The 21,657-nt window shown below is 50.9% G+C and overlaps 2 protein-coding genes across 2 annotated transcripts; both read right to left on the minus strand.

Annotated features, from left to right (window-relative positions):
• Nucleotides 1–2,100: 2,100 nt before the first annotated feature.
• Nucleotides 2,101–17,180, minus strand: CUL7 (cullin 7). The gene is made up of 26 exons (XM_006860478.1): nucleotides 17,107–17,180; nucleotides 15,720–16,307; nucleotides 14,252–14,403; nucleotides 13,611–14,111; nucleotides 13,037–13,175; nucleotides 12,740–12,936; nucleotides 12,264–12,513; nucleotides 11,237–11,474; nucleotides 11,042–11,147; nucleotides 9,503–9,730; nucleotides 9,196–9,286; nucleotides 8,916–9,087; nucleotides 8,670–8,775; nucleotides 8,315–8,410; nucleotides 7,944–8,119; nucleotides 7,625–7,758; nucleotides 7,106–7,288; nucleotides 6,761–6,867; nucleotides 6,481–6,663; nucleotides 4,851–5,011; nucleotides 4,479–4,695; nucleotides 4,105–4,372; nucleotides 3,252–3,397; nucleotides 3,009–3,135; nucleotides 2,728–2,933; nucleotides 2,101–2,499 (listed from the first exon to the last, which is right to left on the minus strand). The coding sequence occupies exons 2-26, from the start codon at nucleotides 16,297–16,299 to the stop codon at nucleotides 2,176–2,178; spliced, it is 5,088 nt and encodes a 1,695-aa protein (XP_006860540.1). The 5' UTR covers nucleotides 16,300–16,307; nucleotides 17,107–17,180; the 3' UTR covers nucleotides 2,101–2,175.
• A 642-nt stretch (nucleotides 17,181–17,822) lies between these two features.
• MRPL2 (mitochondrial ribosomal protein L2) lies at nucleotides 17,823–21,571 on the minus strand. Its single transcript, XM_006860479.1, has 7 exons — nucleotides 21,500–21,571; nucleotides 19,914–20,082; nucleotides 19,155–19,296; nucleotides 18,933–19,048; nucleotides 18,743–18,853; nucleotides 18,421–18,494; nucleotides 17,823–18,065 (listed from the first exon to the last, which is right to left on the minus strand). The coding sequence occupies exons 1-7, from the start codon at nucleotides 21,569–21,571 to the stop codon at nucleotides 17,853–17,855; spliced, it is 897 nt and encodes a 298-aa protein (XP_006860541.1). The 3' UTR covers nucleotides 17,823–17,852.
• Between the last annotated feature and the right edge of the window lie 86 nt (nucleotides 21,572–21,657).

Below are 21,657 nucleotides of genomic sequence, written 5' to 3' on the forward strand. Positions count from 1 at the left end.
CCCTGGAGAAGGATATTGTACTTAGAAAATAGTTTAAGTGCCATTCACTTGGTTCCAACTCATAGCGACTCTGTATAAGGTTTCTAAGGAACAGCTGGTGAGTTTGAACCCCAGACCTTGCAGTTCACAAACCTACCTTGCAGTTCAATGCTTATCTTATGGGCGCCACACCAGGACTCCTGGTAGAGGGTCAGCAAAAAAGAGGAAGATCCTCAAGGAGATGGATTGACCAGTGGTTGCATCAATGGGTTCAAATAGCAGTGACTGTGAGGACGGAGCAACGTTTTGGTCTGTTGTACACAGGGACACTATGAGTTAGAACCAGCTTGGTGTGGAACCTAACAAGCGCCCTGATTTTTGGTAGAGAGACTCCCAGGTGACAAACCAGTAACACTACTATGCCCTAAGCATGTCTGGTCACCATACTGCCAAGCAGGTAAGTGCTCTCTCTGCCCCCTTTAGTCCTTGCTGGCACCTAATACCTTCTAGCCTCAGTGCCTTCACCACCTTCACCCCGTGACGTCCTCATTCTTTCCTCCTACTTTCTTCTGCAGCCTACTCCAGGCCACCACTCTGGGCTGTAAGTCCCAGGGACTTGAGATGCCTGGGCCATTCTTCGTACTCCGTAGCCCCGACCAAAATGCAGAACTCCGCCTGGGCACTGGGTACCCTAGCCTGCCCTGCCCCAATGGGGATGAGGCTGTGGAACCAGTTATTATTAAGTGCTGTCAACCCACAGCAACCCTGTATAGGCTTTCCGAGGAGCAGCTGCTGAGTTTGAACTGCCGACCTTGCAGTTCAAATCAACTCTGCAGTCCAGTGCATTAATCCACAGAGCCACACCAAGGAACCCATCAGCTCAGAGCAAACTTCCCCTAGAGCAGTACATGCCTCCTGTGTGCATGTGCTCTGCTAAGAGGTGAAGCAGACGCACGCGGAAGAGAGGCACTGGGAGCGCTTTGGAGGGAAAGGCAACATTGAACAGTAAGTTCCTTCTGAGTGTGGCAACCCAGATCCTATGCTCCACAGAGAGAAGATACATTCAGCTCCTGAAGACTAGTTGCAAAGGTCTTTTTAAATTGTATATATACATAATGGAGTCCTGCTGTGGGATAAAGCACTGGACCACAAAGTTGGTTTCAACCAACCACAAGGTCAGTGGTTCAAACTCACCAGCTGCTCCTTGGTCAGCTTGAGTTGGAACCAACTCAAAAGCACTTAACAACAAATACACATATAACCTACCATTTGCCAATTCAGCATTACCCGTATAATCATGACTTGGTGTGGCACTCTAGGATCAGCACTAGACTATGAACCACAAGGTTGGCAGTTTAAACCCATCAGCTAGCCCGCTCCTTGGATACCCTATACAGGGTCGCTATGAGTCAGAACTGACTTGATGGCGCTTAATAACAATCATGACCTGCAGACTTCACCTGTGGTGGTAGTGGTGGTGGTTATGTGCTGGACTTCACTTGCACCCGTTGCCAAATTCCTGTCCCTGGTAACCGCTAAGAAATGTTGGTCTCTATGCATTTGCCTATTTTAGATCTTCAAAGTGGGATAGTACCTGTCCTTTTGTGACACACATTCATCTCACTTTCCCTGTGGCAGCCTCGCTCAGAGAAGCCTGCGATTCACTGCCCTCACTTCCAGGAGTGGTAAGGTCAGAGTAGGGGTTCATGTTAGCAAAGCCTTCACACCTTTCTTGTCCAAGTCCTATAGTGACTCTATTGCAAGTCTACAAATGAGGAAACTGAAGGCCTGCTTAATAATCTGCCCAAATCAGAAGTTACCAGCAGGGGTCCAGCAGGCGTGGTGCCTGGTCGCCAGGCTGCCAGCTGAAAGCACTTCTGATGGCACACCTGAAACCAGGCTGGGATCTATCCCTGTCCACTCAGTATCTTTGCCTAGAGAAGGCTTTGCTAAGTCACACTCAACTCCTTCCACCTCTCTCCCTACCTGACTATCCTCTTGATAACAGCAGTTACTCCTGAAAGTTAAGAGATCGCTTCAGAGCAAGAGTTGCCCTCTTTCTACCAGGACAGCCCCCTGACCACTTGTAAGATCATTGCAGTCCCTCCACACACAGACCACATCATCAAACTCCTGCATTTTATTTCTGTAGAAAGCCCCTGTCCTACCTTCCTCTGACCACACCTCCAGGGAGGGCTACCGGAAGGTAGAGAAGGTCTGGGTACTGGTGCAGGAGGCATAGGGCACGCCCCGAGAACGAATCTGCAGAGTGTGGAAGGTGAGGGGAGGGTTGGGGCCCGATGAGCCTGGGTTCAAGGACTCGGTGTGAGGCTCCATCACCGTCACGGGCACAGCGTAAGACAGCACCTGGGGCCGGTCATCATGGCGTCTCACTGTGCCCTTACCCAGGAGGTGCAGGATGCAGGAGAGAACGTCTGTACTGCTGCAGGCAGAGCCCTGGCCCAGGCTGCTGACCAAACCTCGAGGAGGACACGGGCCCTTCTGCCAAGCCTCCAGCACCTGGCATGGGAAGGGAAAAGGATACATCAGAGACACTTAGCTTGCCTCCAGCTCCCACTTCACCACACGCCACCAAGGTAGGAAATGCTGTGGACTGTGGACGTCAGGCAGGCCTCACCTCCCTCACACATTTTTGGGTCCCACAGTGAAATGGGCTTCAAACGTGGATCCTCCTGTGGACTGTCCACCCTCAAAGCCCCCTTACCCACTGTGCCCACCCCAACCAACCAGGCAGACAAGCTGGTCAATATGTAGTCCCTCATCCCCATGGGCCTTGAGGATTCGGACAATTATGCAGTTTAGAAGGTTCCGTCTCTTCTCCAAGTTCCGGCCCTCTTCATCCTCTGCTTTCAGGTATGTCTTGGGTGGGATGAGCCACACGTTGCCTCTCCACGGCCTGGGCTCCTCACTGTCGTCACGAATCTTGAGCACCCCTGAAAGAAGAGCTAGTCACTCCAGCAGAAGGTCCAGCTGGCTCGGCAGAGGCCCCTCTGGCCCTCCGTGCATACCTCCAGGTGCATCCTTATGCTCCTCAAGGTCCAAGGGGCCTCTTGAAGAGGTGAGAGGTCCAATTGCTGGATTCAGCATGTCAGGAGAGAGTCCAGAGAGTTCCAGCAGACTCTCTACAGAGATGGCCTTAGGAGAAGATGAGGGAAACAGTCAAGTCCTCCCCAAGGATATAGCAGAGAGGATGAAAGGCAGGAGGAAGGTGAAGGGTAGGTAAAGACAGCAGAGGCAGAGGGGCTGGGCACCTTCAGATCATTGAGATACAGCAGCAGCCACATCTGCACAGTAGACACATGCAGGGTCTGGTCCCCAAACTGCAGCTCGGCCCGGCCCAGCCAGGTCCACTGTAGCCGTCTTTGCGGGCTTTGCTCCAAGCCAGGGTGGCTCTGGCCTGGGAAAGTATCAGGGAGAAGGGAAAGGTGGAAAGTCAGGGAAAGGATGGGTTAAGGGCTGGAATGAGGGCACACTTCGCTCCAGCTAGTGTCTGCAGGGTCACTACGGTTCCCAGTCGGAGCTCCTAGAGCTCAGCCTTCTCTGTGCCTGCCACCCTGGCCAGCCACAGGCATCTAAGAGCCCACTCTGTGCCTATCCCAGTGCTGGGGAGGCTCTGATCACTGCTTTCGACAACTTTCCCAGATTCTTTTGAGTCCCCCCATATTTTAGATGATAAAATCACAAAATGAGGGATGACTAGGTTTCTCATCAGACCAGAATATTCTAGAGAGGAAAACGAATGCCTCCCCACAAGTCTGAGAGCTCCCTGAGGGCAGAGTCTGAGGCTCTTCCCCTTCTTTGTGGGGAGCTTAGGATACCTAAGAGATGAGATGACACTACAGGAGGCAGATGCTTCCCTTACCCTCCCACCCCACCTGCTAACAGCCCCCTGGGCCTTATTTCACAGATAGGCAACAACCTGGGAGTCTGGAACCTGACCGCCTCCCCACCCCACCCCTGAAAACTATGTCCCTGCTCTCTCTTCTCAAATCCACTCGCTTTTCTCCACTGCCTGAGAGATTCTGATCCCTAAAGACCATCACTTTCCACGTCAGGGCTTCCACTCCAGGGACCCAGGCCTTTTCCCAGCATCCCTCTCCTCACTCTTGTTGTAGAAGTTGGAGTATCGGTTCAGTGTTCCCCTCAGGTAAGAAGGCAGGCAGGTCCTGGGGTTCAACACGTGGCAGATGGAGGAGATGGGCCAGCAGCTCGGCGACAGGACAAGCACAGAGACTTCCGGCATGGTCCCCTCATAGAAGAGGTCCTCATTCTCATTCTCCTCCTCCTCTCTCTCCCCTACTTCTGCTGCTGTAGCCCCAGGTTCCTCCTCTACCTCTCTTCCATTTTCCTGGCCGCTGGCCTCGTGACCCACCTGAAGGAACACAGGGTTCCCCAAAGTCAATGGGCTTCTTCTGGTTTGCTCCATGCCACTCAACCTCCCTGGCTCTTCCATTTGCTCAACCCTGCCCTGCACCCACCTGTATTTTCTTCTCTGTATCATCCAGCTTCAGCAGTTCTTGGTCCAACCGCTGGAGCTGGTAGACATGGAACTGGCGCTGCAGCTCCTCAGAGGTGTTCAGGCTTTGCAGCATCTGCTGGGGGAGGCGGTTGGGGAAGCAGGGACCAATCTGCTCCAGCACAGCCCCCTCCAGCCAGCTCGGGCCCACGCCCAGGAGTCGGTCTGCCATGTAGTGCCTGTAGGACACACACAGCTGGGGCCAAGTCTCAGTGTGGGTTCCCAATATGGCCCAGATTCCCCCTCCAGGACCCCCAGCCTCCCTGGCCCCATGAGCTGGCCTGGCCCAGTCATTCTGTCTCCCCTATCTCCTACTCCCCAGGACCTTACTCACTGGTAGTAATGCTCAAAGGTTGTGGCTATCTCCAGGCCAGAGAACACCAACACGGTTTCCAGGCATCGCTGCAGTTGTGCCAGCATCTCCATACCCCGGACCCCACCAATCCGACTGCCCTGAATTCGCTGGTCGATGTGCCGGGCAAACTGCTCACTCACCTGGGCATTAGGAAGGCACAAGAAAACCCTGAGCAAGCAGGCAGAGCAGGCTCGAGGGAACAGTAAGGAAGGAAGGCTGCAAAGGTTGACAGTAACGACTGGCAGCTTTCTAAACTCATTGCTTTTACAAAACTATTTTTATAAACTTGTGAACAATTACGAAAAAGAACAATACTAACAGTTATGCCAGGTGTTTTTGTCCACATTGACCTTGTCTGAAAATCAAGCCCCAAACCATCTAAAATGGAGGGACAAGTTGTATGCACTAAGAGAGTCACAATGCAAGGTTACTGATTATTGTTGTTCCTGCGAGTGGCTGATAGATTTGAACTGACCGCCTTACATGTAGTAATCCAGTGCTTATTGGACAGAGCCACAACAGGGCTCAAGGTTACTGATAAGAGACTAACTGGAAGCAAGTCAAGCAGCCACTCCTTCTGGCACCCACTATGCTGTACTTTGCTTATCAGGGTGCTGACCCTATCTCAGTGCATTGCTGGCTTAATTGTGTGCCAATTCTGAGTGAAGGGACTTGGTCTAACTGCTCCTATCAGTGACGGACACCTTTGAAGTGCTAATTGCTTATTTGTTAAATGGTAATGGCTAAGCTATACTACATCCATTAGATGTAATATATGCAAAAATGTTTAAATAAGGGCAAATAGAAAAACTGAAAAGGGTTTCTGATAAAGCAATCAAAAGCAAGCAGAGGAAAAGATAATGGAAATTTTGGGGATGGTTAATGGTGACAATGGAGTCCTGGTGCGGCACAGTGGGTTACTTCACTGGACTACAAAATTGGTTTGAACTGCAAGGTCGGCGGTTCAAGTTCACCAGCTGCTCCTCAGAAACCCTATACAGAGTCACTATGGGTCAGAATTGACTTGACAGCACTTAACAACAACAATGGTGACAACTAACATGATAAGCTTGAGATTATAGAATTGGCCAATGTTTGGTTATTACATATTTGTTGTTGTTGTTGTTAAGTGCCATCGAGTTGGGTCCGACCCATAGCGACCCTGTACAGGGTTTCCGAGGGTGTAAATCCTTACGGGAGTAGAAAGCCTCATCTTTCTCCCGCGGAGCGGCTGGTAGTTTCGAACCGCTGACCTTAAGGTTCGCAGCCCAATTCGTAACCACTACGCTACCAGAGCACCTTTCACAGTTAAAATCAAATACAACAGGATAGAGCATTATAGTTACTCATGAGGGAACTATGTTAAATCATGCAAAAAAAAAAAAAAAAAAAAGAAGAAAGCATAGATTAAGGTAGTATGCTGTAAGTTACCATTTTTCTAATTTTCGCATAATATGGCTATATACACACTCATATGCATGTGAATATGTGTATATATATTTACTTATTAAAGAAATTGACACAAGAGACACATGACCACACTGAACAGGAATGGAAGAAAGGGCCGTTTAGGGATGCAAGAAGAGAGACTGTGTGAGGAGTGGCTTACGTGGGCTGCTTTGAGGAAGGGGAGCCTCAGCAAAGCCCCAGCACAGCCATTCTGCAACGCCAGCAAGAAGGCGGCCCGTGGCCCAAACAGCTCTGAGTTTGAATTCTGCAGCTTATCAAAGTGTTCACAATAGCGAGGCACAAAGTCATCATCATGCCAGTATGAGGTCAGGAACTTGTTCACCTGAAGGGAAAGGACAGGACTGTGATGAGGCATGCCACTGTTAGAGGCCTCCTCCTCCCCTTGCCCCAGCCTTGCCCCAACACCTGCTCCTGCCCACCTGCTCCTCCACCACCGCCCGCCAACAGCGGGTCAGGTTTCTCATGATGCTGCTTGGAAGCCCCCGTGTAGCCAAGGAGCTCCAGTCATGACTTCTATTCCTGCACTCTGTGCAGACAGAGAAAATGGCAGAGTTAAAGAGGGACAGCCCTCCACTTCCGGGTCCCCATCCAAGAATGAGACTTGGGGTCTCATCTTTGCTGCTACCTAAAATGATGTTCCTGGAAGATGAACAGGCCGGGCACCCAGGGAAGGTGAGGAGGACAGAGCCTGAAGTGTATGAGCAGCGTTGAGCCCAGGAAAATGTTCCCAACAATGGCTCCCTGCCCGAATTCCTAGTACTCACTGGGCTGAGGCATGGCCACCACCGGAGGGGGCACCTCACAGGGCTCAACGTGTACCAGCAGGTGAGTGAGACGGCGCACTCGCGAAGAGAAAGCTGCCGCGCGGCTCTGAGGGTTATGGGCAGCCTCCTGACACTCCAGGTATTGGTCCAGCAGCCAGCCCAGGGGGCTGATGCCATCCTCATCTAGAGGAGAGAACAAGAGTTACAGGACAGGACAACAGTCAGGGTTATACTCTTGTGCGATGAGCCCCAGGAGATGCCCTGTGGAAGCAGAGAGAGGCTGGGCCACACAGGGGTGTAAGAAAAGAGCCCTTGAACAAATGACCTGGGAAACAGGGGGAAGGACAAGAGAAAATATCAGAACCCTCCTAACGTATGGTGTCAGCTGGCACCTGGGAGCCATGGAAACAGGTGATGAGTACAGGTACCAGGTGGTTTCAGGGTTCTCCAAGAAGGAGCTGGTTAGTGGGGCCAAGCAGTGCGATGGTAAAAGGGGTCAGGTGACAAGGGACTGGTTACCAGTGGAAGTGATGTTCTGCACGAGAGGGCTGACCAGGGCCTCCCAGCAGGTCTTGCCCAGGGCTTGGGCGGCCTCCTCGTCAGGGAGGAAGTGTTCAGCAAAATTCTGCTCCTGGCGCAGAGCTCCATTTAGTCTGGGAACAGGGCATGGAGTGTCAGGGGCTTAAAGTACAAAGGGAAAACATTCCAGCACCTGCCCCAAGAACTGTAAACCTATATCTCTTCCCTCCATAGAACCCTGCCCCTCAGCCATGTACAAGCATCTTCCCTTTGCAGCAGACACAGGTGCGTGTGCACATACAGACTCTCCCACACATACCTGGAGCTGAGGTGTAGCAGGCTCCTTCGGTCCTCGGCTATGTCCTGACTCCAGGCCTGCGCCCGGACCATGTAGAAAAGGCGTGTGTGGCGACATAGCTGCTCCCGGAACACTGGCCACAAGGTGGGCTTGGGGCCCAGGACCTCCAACCCCCGAATGCGTGTGTCAATGCCACCCTGCAATGGGCATGGCCTGATGTCAGCTGCCTCATGGCCTCCTCAGCACAGACTAGGGCCAGTCACACCCTGCAGCCTCACCCCTGGAGCTGCCGGGACCTGGACCGTGGCTGGAGCTCTGGCCTCAAGATCTGCCAACATTCCAGGGCCCAGAGTCCCTCACCTGGGGCCACATTCCCATGCCTCTTGCCCCACCTGCTGGCAACGCTTTATGCGGATCTGGATGATGGGCCAGAAGCGGTTCAGATTCTCCAGGAGGATCACCCGGCTGGCAGCGGGCATCACGTTGACCTAGGAGGACAGAATGGGTGTCACCTCCATGTATGGGTGAGTGCTGAGAGCACCCCAGCATTCCAGCCCCATCCCAAGTTTCCCTATCCCCTAGTCCTGAGATGTTTGGGGCCCCAATGAAGGGGCCACGTCCCTGCTCAGAATCTAATGCCATGATGCTACCTTCTGTGGGGTTCAAGATAAGTGGTTTAGGAGGTTAGTGGTCTGGGAGGGAGGGTGGATCCTGTGAGGGGCAATTAAATGGCACAGGCGTCCCTACCGAGGTAAGTTCCGTGTTAAGAGAGTTGGTGCTGTCACCCCCGAACACCACCACCCTGGCTGGCATGTAGCTTGAGTCCTCGCTGGATACCAGTAGAGCCAGCTGCCTGGGAGTGGGAAGGACAGACCAGTCAGAGCTAGAAACCGTCAGGTCCTTGGAGCCCATGAAGCCTCCCCCATGACAAGCACAGGGAAATCACGATAGAGTGTAACTGTGAGGCTGAGCCTGGTGTGGGGACCCTGTTACCGGAGGAGGACGCCCTGGCGCATGTGCAGGGTGATGGTGTGGGAGCCAGCGCTGCCGTGGGACTCCCAGTAGGTCTTGGGATTGCGGTCCATCAGTCGACTGGCCCGGTGAGGGTTGGAAGACACCTCAACTTTCTCCCAGCATCTGTCCTCCTTCATTTCCACACTGGAGCCTGGGGTCAAGTGGGAAGGGGGGAGGTCACAGCCTGGTGGGATATGAGGAGGGAAGGAAAGCAAATACAAGTGTGGGGATGTGGAGTGATGGAGGAACAGGCACGAACCCTGGCAAAGGTATCTGAGGAACACGTCAAAGAAGGGGATGTTGATGGGCCGATGGGTTCGTCTGTGGTCTTCAATCTGGCCCAGAACCATCTGTATCAAGCACATTAGAGAGATCAAGTAGCAAAGGGAAATTCCCCTGTAATGCCATCAGGAGAGCCCCAGACGAGGAAGAGACGTGGGGAAGAATGTTCCCAAATTCATTACATTCCCCTGCTGTTCCTAACCTTTCCTAATACATCCCCAATCCCTGCCACTGATTCAGCTCTGACCCCACAAATGTCATCCTCCGGCACCCCTCCTCCTGACCTGGATACAGCCTCCCAGGATGTTGGTGATGAGTTTCCGGTAGAGGTGGGAATGCTTCTCACACTTAAACACCATGTCCCGAAGCTCCTGAGCCAGCTCCAGCTTCCCCAAGTGCTTTTCCAGAGCCTTGGAGATGGCATCTCGGGCACCTAGCTGGTTCAACACCACGGCATAGTCCTTGCTTGCTGAGGCCAGACGGTGCAGGAAGAAGATCAGTTCCTGCAACACCTAAGACAAGAACAGAGTAAGTGGGTAAAGGGGACAAGGCAGGGGCCATAAGGGGTCTTCAGTCCTATTTACATTACACCCACTGTGTGCTGAGTGCTAGGGAGACTGCAGTGAACAAGACAGTGTGAGGAAGTCAAAGGACGAGACAGGAGAGACACAAGAGCCAGGTGGAGTTAGAAAACCACAGACAAGCTGAAAGGGAAAAAGTCAAGAGACACCTGCCACTCTGTGTTTTGGGGCCGCTCGTTAGGTTGTCGGCAGGTGCACGCACAGAGCATTCCTGGGTTTGTTCTTTCCATGCCCAGCTGTCTCAAGACTCAGTTGTGGGGCCATGTGGTAAGATGCCCACGCTCTAAACAGACACCTTGAAAGCAAGGAGGGCACCAAGAGTGGCTGGATTTGTGTGTGTGGGAATTCAGGGAGTCTACCTCAGAAACTGAAATCTGGACATCAGTGAAAGGTGTGTATGGCATACACTAACCGCCACCACGATCCTAGTTCTGTTATTCTTTTCCAAGCCTTCTGTGCCCAAGATTTCTCTGCAGCTCTTGCAGCAGGAGACTCTGGTAAGTGATGGCCTCCCTTGCTCCCGTAGGCCTAGCCTAACATAAAAACACTCCACGGACACTCCCTGTGTGTATTGCTATTATCTACATATATTTATCTATAATACAAGGGGGCTTCAAAAAGTTCATGAAAAATTCCATGATCTTTTATTTTCAGTTTTTCACATACTTTCTGAAGGTCTCTCATACAAATGGAGTCTCTGGGTCATGCAAACATGCTCAGCTACTAACTGACAAATTGGAAGTTCAAGTCGACCCAAAAGCACCTTGTAAGAAAGGCTGAGCAACCAGCTTCTGACAAACCAGTCACTGTGGCGCTCCATCTACTCTGACACATATGGGGTCACTATGAGTCAGAAATGACTCCATGGCAACTAGTTTTATAACATATAGAGATACATAGGTAAAGATATAGCTCTGATGTTTGCTTATATTCACACACAGAAAGGACACAGGCACATAAATTAATACAAGTGCTTAACAATCAGGGGTGTTGGGGTGGGCACTGGGAGAATAGGGATTCAGTGGGAATGTCTTACTATAACTACCTTGTTTTATCGTTTTGATTTGTGAAGCATATGAATGTGTTACCTATTTAAAAAAATAAAACTCAATTTTAAAAACAAAAGCATGAAGCCCCATAGGCTCCATCACACCCTCCAGAGCCTTGCCCCGGGTGTCTGTCTTGTCAGGAGCTGCCCTATGTCCTCTCCCTCCCAGCTTCTCCCCAAGCGGGCAGGGGTACCTCTCGGTCAGTGTTTGGGGACCGCAGGCAGGCCATGCAAGCATCCATGGCCTCATGCCAGGGCAGCAGCAGCGCCTCAGGAAAGTCCACCAGCCGCATCAGGATTCTGAGAAGCAGGGGGCAGGAGGACAGAGAGATGTCTGGCCAGCCTCAGAGACCCGCTGTGCCTAGCCCCACCTCTCACTGCCCTCTCACCTCAAAGCGATTAGGTGCAGGGCCCTGTGGGAGGCTGGAGTGCTGAGGCTCTGCATGAGCATGAGGAAGGGCTGGGGTTGCCGCTGGAGCTGCAGCACGAGTGGTTTGGCCTCACTTTCCTGGGTGCCCTCCGAACTGAGGGCTCGCTCCAGATCCAGGAGTATTTTTCCCGCTGGACCATAACCCTTCACCAGATGCTGCAGGGGACTGGTGGAACACTGAGTCTTGGGTTCTTTTGCTATGGGAAGCAGGGAGTCACAGAGTTGTTTATTGTTAGTGATGTGAAGGCTCAGAACATAATACAACAGAAAAAGTCAGAACTCTCAATCTTTTTTTTTTTCCTAGCTTCCCTAAAAATGCTTTTTTTTGGTCACCCGAAGTTTTTTTTTTTTTTTTTTTTTAATCCCTGAGTGGTACAGATGGTTAATGTGTCCCGCTGCTAATTAAGAGGTTGAAGATTCACATTAATCCAAAGGTGGCTTGGAAGAAATGCCTGGTGATCTACCTCAAAAAGAAAAAATCAACTATCAAAAAGTCTACAGAGCAGAGTTCTACTCTGACATACAGGGGTCACCATGAGTTGGAGTCAACTTGATGGCAGCTGGTAACTGGTAAAAGTTAGGTTTTAAGAGATAATATATTTAAATGGAATTATGACAGCTTCATGACAAATTTTATATTTTATGTTCTTAATGTAGCAAAGTACTTTCTCATTTGTAAATAGCAAGAGTATGTCCTATATTTAAAACCGTACAATAATTTCTCTTTATGTAAAAAAAAAAAAAAAAATTAAATGTAGGGGCTTTTTAAAGGCTCAAAATCTCTTCTAACTTCACATTCTGACTTTATATCCCCCTTCATTCTTTGGAGGGAGCAAAATGCCCTCTCTAAGTTTCAGATTCTTCCTCTGGTGCCAATATTCCCAGGTAGGACTGCAGAGAAATGAGCACAGATCTTTCTTGTATTCTTAATGCCATGCTAAATAAAGGTAAGTCTGCTCAGCTGCCGTGTCTATCTGGCATCCCACCTTCTGCTCTGGCTGCATCTTCTGATTTCTGGGCCTGGGCTTCCGGCAGTATGGCATCGTGCTGGGCTTCCAGAAGGGGCGGGTAGGTCAGCTGCCTTGCCAGGTCCTCGGGCCCAAACTTCCTATAGACCCGGCAGTTGAGTAGATCCCGGAGGGCACTGTCATCGAGCCGCTGTGGCAAAGCCAGCAGCAGGTCCTGGGCCAGCTCCATGGGCACTGCCAGCTCAGTCAGGAGTTCATCATCCAGAATCTGTCAGCAAGAGAAGTTCTCACTCTAAGGAGCCCTGTGGTATGGAGGCTTCTGGGGACATTCCCTAGGGGTGGGGATCTCTCACTGCACACCTTCTTCGTCCTTAAGTTGGTGGCTGGCCCACCAACACATCAGAATATTCCAGATCCCCCCTCCCATCTGGAGCCTCCACAGTACTCTAAAACAGAGGAACCCCCAACCTCCGCATGCTCCAGGCCAGCTCTACCTCCCCATCCAGGTTCTCCTGCAGGATCTGGAGGACCTCCTGATGGTCAGGAGCCTCCAGCTTCTTGATGAAGAAGAGGAGCTCCCACCACTCGGCCTGGGTCAGGTGCTCAATCTCCTCAGCATCCTCATCCTCGGGCAGCGCGTAAGGCACCGCATAGAGTTCCACAATGGGCTTCCACCGCCATGAGGGCAGGGCTGTGGGAATGGATCAGAGGGCACAGGGATGTCATTGCCCATGCAGGCAGATCATGGTTCTTCTGCTCAAAGCTGACCCCGTATTCCTCTCTAGGCTTACCCATACCAAGGGTTCCATTGATTACTGCCCCCTGGTACTCCACAACCCCAACCACATCTTCAATGTCTTCCTCAAAGCCCAGGATCTCTAGCATGTGCCAATGGACCCAGTAGGTACGGCCTGTCGATTCCCACAGCACCTGGAGGACAGAGTAAAGAAGAGAGGGAAGAGGAGGGTGAATCTCACGTAATGGGGCTGGGAAGGCCTGAGGGTAAACAGCCTTGTGGTCCAATGATGAGGACACTGAGCCTGCAGACTGACCACTAGCCAGGTAGCAGTACACAGAGAACACATACCTCCTTTCCCTTCTGGGCTCATCTCCCTAATTTTCCCCTTTTTTGAGTCTTGTTTATAATTTCTACTCCCGTGTGTGTGTCTCTCCCTTACTTCACAGCCCCTGCAAGAGGATCTCAGTCTTCCAAATGGCCAATGAGTACAGACCCCCTTTTACTATCCTAGTTACCCCATGGGTTCAGGGTTTATCTCTTCTTGGGTGGCTGGCCAAGGCACCCTGGCCTGCAAGTCTCAGTCAAGTCCCCATAGCACCCCACCACCACCACCACCACACACTCACCTGCACAGGGGGCACACCACTGTTGCTCTGCCGAAACTCGCCCTCATCCCCAGCACTGATTTCCTCATAATTGCTCAGCATGCGCACTCGCATCCCTGGCTGCAGTGTATCCCGCACATACAAGGCATAGGTATTGCCGCTTGCAAACTCAGAGCGAGAGCGAAACCGCCTGGACCTCCTGAGCACAGGCTGGGCCTGGGCATCTGGGAATCCCTGCTCTGCATCTGCTGGGTGGGGCTGGAAGATGGAACAGGGGGGGCGTGCCCAGCTCCCTCGTCTGCTGGAGACCCGGTCCCAGCGCATTGCCTGCACCAGCTCTGAGATTAGGCTGCCCATGGCCAGACTGTATTCCAGCTCCAGCCGGCTCCTCTCCCCATTCAACTCCTCAGGAGCAGAGTTGTTCTGGAGGCCTGGTTCCACAGCACTGTCATTCAGCTGATCCAGGAGAGAGGTGACATGCAAATAGCGCTTCACCAGTGAGAAGAGCAGCCTTCCTGGGACCTATAGGATACAACATTTGGTCTTTATCCACCTGGCCCAGCTTTAGTGTCTCTCCCCACATTGTCCTCTGTAGGCAGGTGCCAAGACTTGATCCCTAAATCTCAGTTATGGCTCTCTCCATCCTGTCCCCCACAGAATACCTGTGGCAGCTGAATCCCTTCGAAAGACATGGGGTGTTCAGAGAGTGTAGCCTGTGCAAACAGGGCCAGCAGAGCACAGCGGCTGTCAAAATCCAGGTGCTTCTCAATGGCATCCTGCTGACTCAGTGACAAAAGGATCTGGGTCCGGGTCCCTGTAACCCACAGCCTAATCAGTAACTGCTCTCTACCTCACTACCCTCACCCTTGCCATCCATTCTCCTACACCCTCTCTTCTCCCACTAGGTCTTTTCCCACCACACACTAAGAACGATCAGATTTTCTTCAAAAACCAAAATTCCATCTCTCATTCATATATGTATATACAAAGGAGCTTCAAAAAGTTCATGGAAATTTTCCACTTTTAATTCCACTTTTCCATGAATTTGTTGAAGCTCCTTTGTACACACATACCAAACTCAAACTCACTGCCATTGGTCAATTCTGATTCATAGCCACCACCCTGCATAGGGTTTCCGAGGCTGTACATCTCTACAGGAGCAGAAAGCCTCATCTTTTTCCCAAAGAGTGGCTGGTCGGCTAGAATTACCAACCTTTTGGTTATCCTACAGCTTCACCAGGGCTCCTTTGTACATATACAAGGGGGCTTCAAAACATTTATGGAAAAGTGGAATTAGAATAGAACTTTTTGGAGTTCTCTCAGATATGGGAACACTGGTTGTATGATGATTGTTTGGTCACTAACCAAAAAATGTTAGTCAATCAAACCCATCCAGTGGTTCCATGGGAGAAAGACTTGGTGATCTACATCCATAAAGATTCCAACCCAGAAACCTCATAGGGCAGTTCTACTCTAGAGGTTACTATGAGTTGAAATTGACTTGACAGTACCAAACACACACACATGTATGGTGGTGGTAGTGATGTGCCATGGAGCCGGTTCTGACTTACAGCGACCCTGTACAGGGTTTCCGAGGTGGTAAATCTTTACGGGAGCAGAAAGCCTCATCCTTTTCCCACAAAACAGCTGGTAGTTTTGAACTGCTGGCCTTGCGGTTCACAGCCCAATTCGTAACCAGTATGCCACAAGAGCTCCTTATGTATATGTCTGGAACCTCATATTAGTTCATTGGCTTTTTATTGCAAAGGAAGAATTTCAACTTGCAGATTTTTAATATATATGCATTTATATGTGTATAAATTTGACAGCACTTCATAACAACAAATGCATATATATTAAAAATCTGCAAGTTGAAATTCTTCCTTTGCAATAAAAAGCCAATGAACTAATATGAGGTTCCAGAGGATTCAGGCAGCCCTCCCTCTTTCAGCACAGATGCCCAAATACACCCATCCACATCATTTCTTCCAACTCTAAAAGAAAAGCAACAGATTCTTTTTTGTATTGATGAGGTTAGAGGCTCTTGCCACGGAGTCTGTCCTATGAGTCCCTGAGATGACCCAGCCCCCCTCCTGCTTCCTTCCCACTCCTCCCCACAAGGGCCCTCACCAGCATCATGAGAGGCCAGGGCTTGGATCATTCGGCCTGCACTCCAGCGCATCTGATAATCAGGACTACTCAACATGTGCATAAGCAAGTCCAGGACCCTCGGGTCTTTGAAAACCCCTGTGAGGGGCTCAATGCTGGCATAGGCGCTGAGCACATGGACAGTGTGAAGCAGAGGGGCAGGAGGAATGGTGCCCACGCACTCCTCTAACTGCCGAAGGGCTCTCTGAATCAGGGACTTCACATCTGTTTCCATCTCCCCCAGTACTGATTTGTCCAGGGCCCCAGCCTCTCCAGCAGACTCCTGGGAGGGCCCGACGACCTGACCATCCTCGCCCAGCATCTTGTGACAATTGGCATAGATCTCATCATTAGACATCCACAGTAGAATGTGTTCAGCCTTGCAGTCCACTTGGGTAGAGCCCCCAGCCCCGTCATCTCCTCGCCTGAGGATGAGCCATCGGATCTGGTACTCAGGATGCCCATCATGGCCCACCCGCTGGCGGATCAGCTCCTCAGGGTAGGCATGCAATCCAGGCCCCAGAGGCACTCTGAATTCCCTGTAGCGGAGTTCCCCCACCATCCTGGCACCTGGGGCAGACAAGGAAAACACAACAGGCAAGCTGGGGTGAGAGGGGATGTTAGGAAACCAAGGACATCCAGGAGTTAGAGAAGCAAATGTGCTAACAGCTGTCTGGGCAGGGAGGGGTGATGCAGGGGCCAGGAGTTGACTGCTGCCGACTGGGTGGGGCCAGCCCTGAGCAGTTTTATTTTTTTGAGAGAACACAAAATTTGGGGAGGGCCTCCAAGGCTCTGCAGCCAGGGTTGGTAGGTTTGGAGCAGTAGGAGAGGGAAGGGGACAGGGCAGCCTTGGAGTTACCAGTGAATGTCTAGCTGGCCCCTCCTGGGGAAGGGCTGTGTGAAGCAGATAGTGGTGTGTGTTTGGGGGCATAGGGAAAGAGACACCAAGTATGTGGAATGTGTGTGGGAAGGGGTGCTAGTTCTGAGGGCTGACGCCATTTAAGCAGCGGAATGGCAGAGACAAGAGACCCTGAGAATTGGTGGGCAGGAGAGATGGCCGACATGGGCTGGAGTACCTACAACTCCATGAACTGCAGCAAAAACGCTAGTGGGGGAGACATCCGGTCCTAGGACAGCGTGCACAGGAGACCTGGCGGCTGAGGGGCGCGAGGCGTGATGATGGCCCAGGGTAAGCAAGGAGCGCGCGGATTAGGTGGGAGAAGACACCAGGCCCAATAAACTCTGGAAGCCAGAGGCACCGAGGGGTGGGGGAAGGGAAGAGGCCGATCGGGTAAGCGCGAGAATCGGTGGGCTATTGGGCAGACAACACCCAGGTAGGGGCAGGGGGCCGCGGCGGGGCTCTGGCCACCTCAGATGCCGATGGGGCCTTGGCGCGAGACCTTTCCTTCGCAGAGCCAGGGAAGCAGCACAGGCGATGGCGGCAATACTGGCAGAGATTTGAGTCCGGCCTGGGCCCCTCTAAGGGGTCGAGACGGAAAGGGGCGTGCCTCTGCGGGGTAGGCGGGCAGGCAGGGGGCGTGGCGCGTCGAGAGCGGGCGCCTCAGGGCTGGGCCACTGTCATCCCTCGGCGTGAACCCGTCCAGGGCTGCAGGGGTGGGGCCTGGCCGCGGGCAGCTGCACAGACCGTGCTTCTCCTTGGTCTCCCGATGCCTACTTCTATTCCAAAGAGCCGGGATTCATTTCCGCAGGACCCAGCGGAAAGCGAGGGGCCCTGGGAGGACAGCGCTGCAGCTCCACCCCGCTGCCACCCAGGCGACTGGAGGCACCTCCTCCGAGCCGCCCTTTCCTCTTCCTTTTTGTCCTCATTCCCGTCGCCGGAAGTTCCTTCCCTATCTCCCAAAATCAGAGCTGAAGACTTTGGAGGTCATTTATTCCCCCTCCTCCATTACAAAGGCACTGAGTCCGGGGTAGGGTAGGATGATGGTTGTATGCGCCCCTAGTTTGCGTTTTATGGTCCTTTTCCAAACTTGTCTGCTCCTTTTTTCTTTTTTGTCTCTTCCCTCCCCACCCCCACTCCTGCAAAAAAAAAACAAAAAAAAAACCTTCAGTAACAGTACAAAAATAGGGGAGTTATTTTATTAGAGTCCAGGGATATTAGCTTTGCGCAGCAGCTGAGGGCAGCTTCACATAACTCTTCATGGGGGGTAGGGGCCGAATCTTTCGGCCAGCCCAGCCCCCTTTGCGGTGCCATAGCCCGCTGGAAGGCCTCTTTCCCAGCCAGCGGTTCCGCCCAGCCTTGCCAATGACCCGTTTGTTATGGTCAACGTTGGATACACGGCCCACTGTTGCAGTACACGTTTCCAGCACCTGAGAGAACAAATGGAGAATGCATGGCAGGGAGCTGGGGGCAAAGAAAGCCTGACAATGTTAAAGGCATGGCCTCTTGCTGGGGCTTCTTAGACTCAATGAGAGAAGAGAGGAGAAGAGTGGAAAGCATATTGTTAAATTCTAGGTGTGGAAGTGGGAGGGTGAAAAAAATGAAAGACCATATTCTCTATTCCAGTCTGGTGCTAGTCTGACATGGCAGCAAAGGGCAGACCCAGCCCAAGGCAGTTCCTGGTAGCAGAAAACACCTGAAAGCCATCCCCAACCAGGAAAAAATACATTCCAAAAATTCCTCCTTTGCCCATTCCTCCCACCTGTCCCCAACCCCGCCACACACCTGCATCTGCCTCTTAGAGGGCAGCTGGATGATGGCAGTCCCGTTCACCTTGCGCAGCAGCACACCACACGTCCCTGGAAAAGGGAGAAATAGCTCTGGCACCCTCCACGATGGATAAGAGGGGGGAGATTACATGGGGTCCTACCTCACAAACTGAAGCTAGATGCATGGAATGATTTAGGTGAAAACACAAACATTATCTTCATTTTCGTTTTCCTTCTTTCTCTCTGCAGTGGACCACAGGTGGGCCAATAGGATCAGAGAATTGTTACCTCAGGTACCCCCTGACCTTCCAAATTGTGGGACCCCAAATTTCCCATACCTGCAGCTCTGATGTACTGTGCTCCCCGGCCTGGCTCACTCTCCACATTATTGATGAGGGTACCCACAGGCAGGGCCCCCAGAGGATGTGCATCTCCTTCCCGAGCAGCAACTAAAAAACAAAGAATTTCATCAGCACTAGAATGCTCAGTCTTCTAGCCCATACGCACCTGACAACCATCCCTCATCACCTGCCATACGGCCTATGTGGTCAGAATTAAGGATCACATCTCCAGCCTTCATGTTTTCTGTGGCAATGATCCAGCGTTTCCGGCTGCCCCCAGCAACCAGAGCTATGTCTGCTGACCTGTTCAGTAGGAAGGACAAGTACATGTCATCTAGGCAACCCATGTCTTCTGAGAAGCCACCAAGCAGTCATTCAGACACATCATCGCCCAACATTCCAAACTTGCCTACAGGGATCATAACGGACGACGACGACCTTTTCCTCAAAAGGTCCTGGCTTGGTCTCCTGCTCAGGCCGGAACCGCAGAAAGTCTATCATTCGATAATGTTGCTTGTGACCCCCGCCAATGCCATGCACTCGGATACGGCCTGCGGTGTGGGGATGTGGTCAAGTCAAACTAATTCTGCTCCCAGCACAGAGAACAGGCAATGACTCCAACATTAGGGTACATTAGGGAATGAATAGAAAAGGATAAAAATTTGCATAGCACACCAGCATACAGCAGATAGTAGAGCATCTGCACCATCCTTGGGAAGACATATAATAATATAATTATAATGAAGGAAACAGGAAAAGTGAAAATGTAAAATGTTAGAAATGGAATTTCCCCACACTTATTGAAGCTCTTGCATTGAAATTATATAAAAACTCCAAAAATTTCTCTTCAAAATTACTGAATTCATTGTTTACAGGAGAGCCAAATTTATAGAAGAGAGTGCTTGATTTCTATTGTAAATTTTCAAATGATGTAAGAGAAATGTCATGGCATTTCCTGTACATGGCCAGCTTTCTTCAATTACTTCAGAATGTCTTTAGGAGCGCAAACCTGTTTATTGCTTTATATTTCATGCTCTGGTTCCTACACAGATACTACATAACGAAGTAGTCCAACAAATGTTTTTCATTACATTACTCTGTCCCACAACTATCAATATAGTGTCCTATGTTTTTCCCTTTTACTGCTTTAAAAGCCACTTGACCTTACCTGTGTGGTCTCGGCCCCCAGACTTCCTCATCTTCACTGGCATAATGGTGTATTTAGTACGACTCTTCCAGGACACAAACTTGGCATTAAGGGCCACAAAAGTAAGGATTGGGTGGCAGGGAAGCAACATCGAGGCAGAGGGTGGTTGGAGGAAGGCATTGCTTATCACCTACAAATAAATAGAAATGTCTTTCATTTGTAAAGCCATTTGAGGTAGAAGCATCAGAGACCAAGAGAGAAAACACAGATCAAGTTTAACATATAGCTCACTTCCTACTGGAAGTATCTCAGACCAACAGTCCAAAACCTCCATCTTCACATAGAAGTTTGCACAAATACCATTGCAGAATGTTTATTCAGGTGAATGTGTTGATTACCTCTCCCTATGTGATCCTCTTTCACTTCTGAATTACTTCTTCAATGGAACATTCTCCCGAGTACATCTTCTACCAATTTGGCTTTAAATTCTCCTTCAGGTAACCTCTTTCTTTAAATAACGCCATTTTCCAGAGTTGTTAATTTTCCACACATCCATGTACCACCAATTTTAAACCCTTTGTCCATCTGCATTGTTTCTGGGAGTTTTCTCACATGAATAGAATAGAGGGATTCTTTCTGTCTTGTTTCCTACTGTATTTTCTAGCAGCTGCCAGACTATGTTGGTTTGGTTTTTAATCCTACCTATACATCTGTCACACTCTCCCAATAGCCCAAGATCTCCAAAGGAGCAAAACTAACTCATCTGTGACTTACCAAAGCCCAGAACATATTCACTCAGCTCACTGGCTTTATCATTCACCTGAGAGTCCTATTCTTGGCATCTGACCCTACATGTTCTACTCTCAGCAATAACTGTTCATTGTAGGTAGTTATATCATGATGGTTAAACGTCTAGGTACCGAATCGAGGTTGCCTAGTTCCACTAACTGGTACTTGACCTAGTATTGCTTATCAGTTTTCTCCTCTGTAAAATGGGTATAACTACCTTATAAAGTAGTTGAAAGGAAGTCTAGTAGTGTACTGTGTTACAAGTTGGGTTGCTAACCGCAAAGTTAGCAGTTCGAATCTACCTCTGGGGAGAAACATGAGGCTTTCTGCTCCTTAAAGATTTACAGTCTTGGAAACCAGTTACAGGGCCACTATGCACTGGAACCAACTCCTTGGGCACCACCATAATTGAGAATACTTCATTTATTTAAAGCCCCATTACTTCCGCTGGGCTTACAGTAAGCAATGTTATTACTGAAACTTGTATAACCAGTGATCGACAAAGCGCTTTCACCTGCAGTATCTCCTCTGAAAACTCTAGGCCCTATGAGGTATCACCATCTTACTGAAGAAAAAGCCAAGCCTAAGAGTGACTGGAGTTCTGGTGTGGCGCTGTGGGGTTAATACGCTGGACTGCAGTCATTTTATCCGCAAGGTCGCTATGGGTCGGAACCACTCGACGGCACTTAACAAGAGTGACTTTTTCGGGGTGACGAGTTGGCGTGACTCCAGACCTGATTCACATCCCTACCGTCCATCCTTTTCTTCTCCCTCCCCGGAGGCCTGAACGAAACTCATTTCCTTGTGAGGCGGATTACCTGGACGGCAGGGGCAGTCGGGGGCGCCAGGCTCAGAGAGCCCAGAGTGCGGGTCAGCGCTCGGAGGGCCATAGGGGAAGACCAGATTCCACCGGGCTCCGCACACTACCCTAACCTTTAGCCCCGCCGCCTGGCGCTCCCCGATGACGCTAACTGCT

Source organism: Chrysochloris asiatica, unplaced genomic scaffold (genome assembly GCF_000296735.1).
Source record: "Chrysochloris asiatica unplaced genomic scaffold, ChrAsi1.0 scaffold00038, whole genome shotgun sequence".
Classification (NCBI taxonomy): domain Eukaryota; kingdom Metazoa; phylum Chordata; class Mammalia; order Afrosoricida; family Chrysochloridae; genus Chrysochloris; species Chrysochloris asiatica.

Coding starts and splice junctions, on each gene's coding strand:
- CUL7 (XM_006860478.1), bottom strand. CDS start 16,299: ATGGTGGGGGAACTCCGCTACAGGGAATTCAGAGTGCCTCTGGGGCCT. Junction 9,287..9,502: donor TCCTGGGAGGCTGTATCCAG/GTCAGGAGGAGG, acceptor TGCTTGATACAG/ATGGTTCTGGGCCAGATTGA. Junction 5,012..6,480: donor CCTTCCTCAAAGCAGCCCAC/GTAAGCCACTCC, acceptor CCTAATGCCCAG/GTGAGTGAGCAGTTTGCCCG.
- MRPL2 (XM_006860479.1), bottom strand. CDS start 21,571: ATGGCCCTCCGAGCGCTGACCCGCACTCTGGGCTCTCTGAGCCTGGCG. Junction 19,297..19,913: donor TGGGGGCCGAGACCACACAG/GTAAGGTCAAGT, acceptor CCCACACCGCAG/GCCGTATCCGAGTGCATGGC. Junction 18,854..18,932: donor CCACATAGGCCGTATGGCAG/GTGATGAGGGAT, acceptor TTTGTTTTTTAG/TTGCTGCTCGGGAAGGAGAT.